Below are 2,952 nucleotides of genomic sequence, written 5' to 3'. Positions count from 1 at the left end.
GGAATCTCAAATTAATAACGTATAATTTCATCTTTGTAATATTAATCAATACCATTTCGCTGAGAGTTGTAAAACCTTGCATTGGATTGCGGCCAATCCTTGACCATGATTCAAAATGGTTAACATCTTCTTTTTGGGTTATTGTTCTTATTTATTCCAAAACATGAATTTAGAGGTGAAAATTCAAATATACATTTTTTTTTTTTTTATTATTGTTAAAGATGTTGAAATTACAATATTACATTTTCTGATAACAAAACAAAAAATAAAAACCAAACAACAAGAACGGCAACGACAGCGATAATAATAAAACTTAGCCTTCGTCAATAGTCAACGCAATATAATCATAATCATATTGTGCCTTTAGGCCAAGATGTGTCATAATAAGACAAACATGAGTAAGGAGCTCTCCGCCTTTGGCCAATTGTTGCCCATGCTCTCTCCATCCGCAATGAATTGCAGCATATCCCAACATTTCTACCCACACTTCACATATCATCTCCCATTTCTTGTCAAAACTCCAACCATTCCTCGATTCCAGATTTTGTAAATCCCTATAAAGACTCCTTGCACTAGATAACACTGTCTTGTATAGAGGGTCGGTATTATTTGTTGGTTGTTGAGCTTCTTCTTCTTCTTCTTCTTCTTCTTCTTCTTCTTCAAAAAACAGCTTCAAAATTTCTTCTTCTTCTTCAAACAACGGCTTCAAAATTTCGCTTCTTGTTTTGTTGATATCTTTCGAATCTAACTTGAGCTTGTCCTTCACCTCAACACACGCATTTCTATACCTCAACTCACCATTCCCACTTGACATCATAGATGGACAAAAGACTAGAAGATACAACATATAATTTGATAGACATCTACTGATTTTGCAATTTATTGAATCGAGATCAGCTTTTTCATGTTTAGTGAAATCATTGTAGTAACAAAGATCAGTAGCGATGTGCCAAGCAAGAATGCTTTTGTCAAAGTCACATTGAGATGTATAATAATTACCTTCTCTAGTAAGATCATTCTTCTCGATCACATGATTGCCTCTTCGAGCCAATAAATTCTTGTTGGAATCGCCCAAACCAGGATTCGCACATAACTTATGTTCTTCATGAGCATTTATTATCCCTCTGTAGATAATTTCTTGCAACTCAAGATTCACATCTTCCCAAGTCAAATATTGGAACTTCTCTAACCAATTGAGGATGCCAATTAACTTCGCAACACGATTGATACATTTATATATGGTCGAAATGTCTTTGATGCAAAAATTTATCAAATTATATTGCCTCATGGACATTGACCATCTCTTTTGATTTTTTGATAAAAATGAAGGAAAAGGAATTCTGGCACCACATTTATAACTCTTTGCCTTCATGGAAAAGCTCAAACCTATCAGTTTTGCCCAATCATTGAAAGAATAGTGAACGAATCCGAAAATCTCCATAACAAAAGCCCCTAGTATTAGGCAGTAAGTTATGCAGATGTCCGTCAAAAAATATGGGTACGAGCGGATATGAAGATGGATTGAAAAGACAACTAAAGTTGTAACGATGGAAAGAAAATTGAAGTAATGGAGAAAGAGTCCTAATCGATGATAAACAATAATCAACTTGGTGAATAGAAAATCGTACATGAATCCAAGCTCAATTGCTACCAGATTGAAAGCTTCTTTTGCTGGCTTTTTAGAAAAATACGGGATGGTCTTTTGTGCTTCTTGTTTAGAGAGCATTAAGCCTGTAAACAAACGTGAAAATCTCTTGAACAAAAAATGAGCATCAAGGAGTTCATGTTTACCCATTTCTTGTTTTTTATTTTTGATTTCATCAAATCCAGCTTGCATACTAAATTTAACAATACCCGGGCTAGGATCCACAATCGCAAGCAAAGTATCTCTTAATCGTTCAGTGCTTGAAGACCAAAACACCCAAGTTCTTTCTCCATATTTAATGAACCCAACAATAATCACTGGAATAGAAAGAAATGTGAGGGCATTGACATTGCTCCAAGATTGTATGTAGACATAAATTGTAACCCCAAGTTGAACAACAAATTGAAGCAAGTGTCGTAACCATAACTCATTGTCTTCTAAAGAGTAAGCTGTTATGGCTTCTGGGCCACCGAGGTGAAAGAGAAGGAATGGAGCCCAAAATGCTTGGAGTTCATGGCTTGAGGTTGGAGGATTGTCCCCACAATTTCCTTCGCTGTTGGTGGCAAGGTTGCCCAAGGCAACAGTTGCAACCCAATCTGCTGCTAAATATGATGACCAAACAAGAATCTTTATCCAGCTTCTTGCAATGTATTTTCTTCGAGAACCGAAGAAGTTGAGGATGATTTGTAAAGAAAGGCTAATTAAAACCAACACTCGAATTTCCCATGCAGTCCAAAGTTTTTTTACCATATCGGTAAAAAGTTGCTTGTTCATCTTCAATATTTACTTTCCTAAGAGATAAAACTGCAAGTAACTAAAAAAAAAAAAAATGTATATATAACATTTGATGTATGTGAATCTATAATGAAGATAAACAACTTAACATACAATAAAAGGCAGTTAATTAATTTCAAGAATATTAAATTTTCTTCACTAAATGTGAAATTCTAGTAATTTTTTTCACAAAATAAAAAGAGAATATTGAGTTTATATATATAAGGAATATATGTTAATTAGGCTTTTTAATCGTAGGTGCATAATATTTCTATAACGAACATAATAGACCTAAAATACTAATGAAGTAAGTAAATATACTAATAATGTATTTACGTATTTAATATTAAAACTCAGTTGAATAAAGCTGATCATGGAGATGATGTTTGGTTTGTTGATGAAGTTGGAACTATTGATGTCTAGTGGGGGCACGAATGCTAGCAAGTGAAAGGTGGGGGTATAAACAGAAAAAAAATTAAATATGGGGGTTAGGAGGGAGAGAAATGAGAAAATAGAAAAGAAATTCTAAGTTT

General features: G+C 34.0%; 1 protein-coding gene across 1 annotated transcript; it reads right to left on the bottom strand.

The window, feature by feature from the left end:
- Positions 1–313: 313 nt before the first annotated feature.
- Positions 314–2,395, bottom strand: LOC116108959. Its single transcript, XM_031395191.1, has 2 exons — positions 750–2,395; positions 314–554 (listed from the first exon to the last, which is right to left on the bottom strand). Exons 1-2 carry the CDS (start codon positions 2,393–2,395, stop codon positions 314–316), a joined length of 1,887 nt encoding a protein of 628 aa, XP_031251051.1.
- Between the last annotated feature and the right edge of the window lie 557 nt (positions 2,396–2,952).

Source organism: Pistacia vera, unplaced genomic scaffold (assembly GCF_008641045.1).
Source record: "Pistacia vera cultivar Batoury unplaced genomic scaffold, PisVer_v2 Contig570, whole genome shotgun sequence".
Taxonomy (NCBI): domain Eukaryota; kingdom Viridiplantae; phylum Streptophyta; class Magnoliopsida; order Sapindales; family Anacardiaceae; genus Pistacia; species Pistacia vera.
The sequence above is the reverse complement of the archived record's forward strand: the minus strand, read 5'-3'. Positions and strand labels throughout refer to the sequence as shown.

What these genes read in the sequence shown, in the direction of transcription:
- LOC116108959 (XM_031395191.1), bottom strand. Translation starts at nt 2,395, where the DNA reads ATGGTAAAAAAACTTTGGACTGCATGGGAAATTCGAGTGTTGGTTTTA. An exon ending in GAGGTGAAGGACAAGCTCAA is followed by an intron (nt 555 to 749) that starts GTTAGATTCGAA and finishes GAGTCTTTATAG; the next exon opens with GGATTTACAAAATCTGGAAT.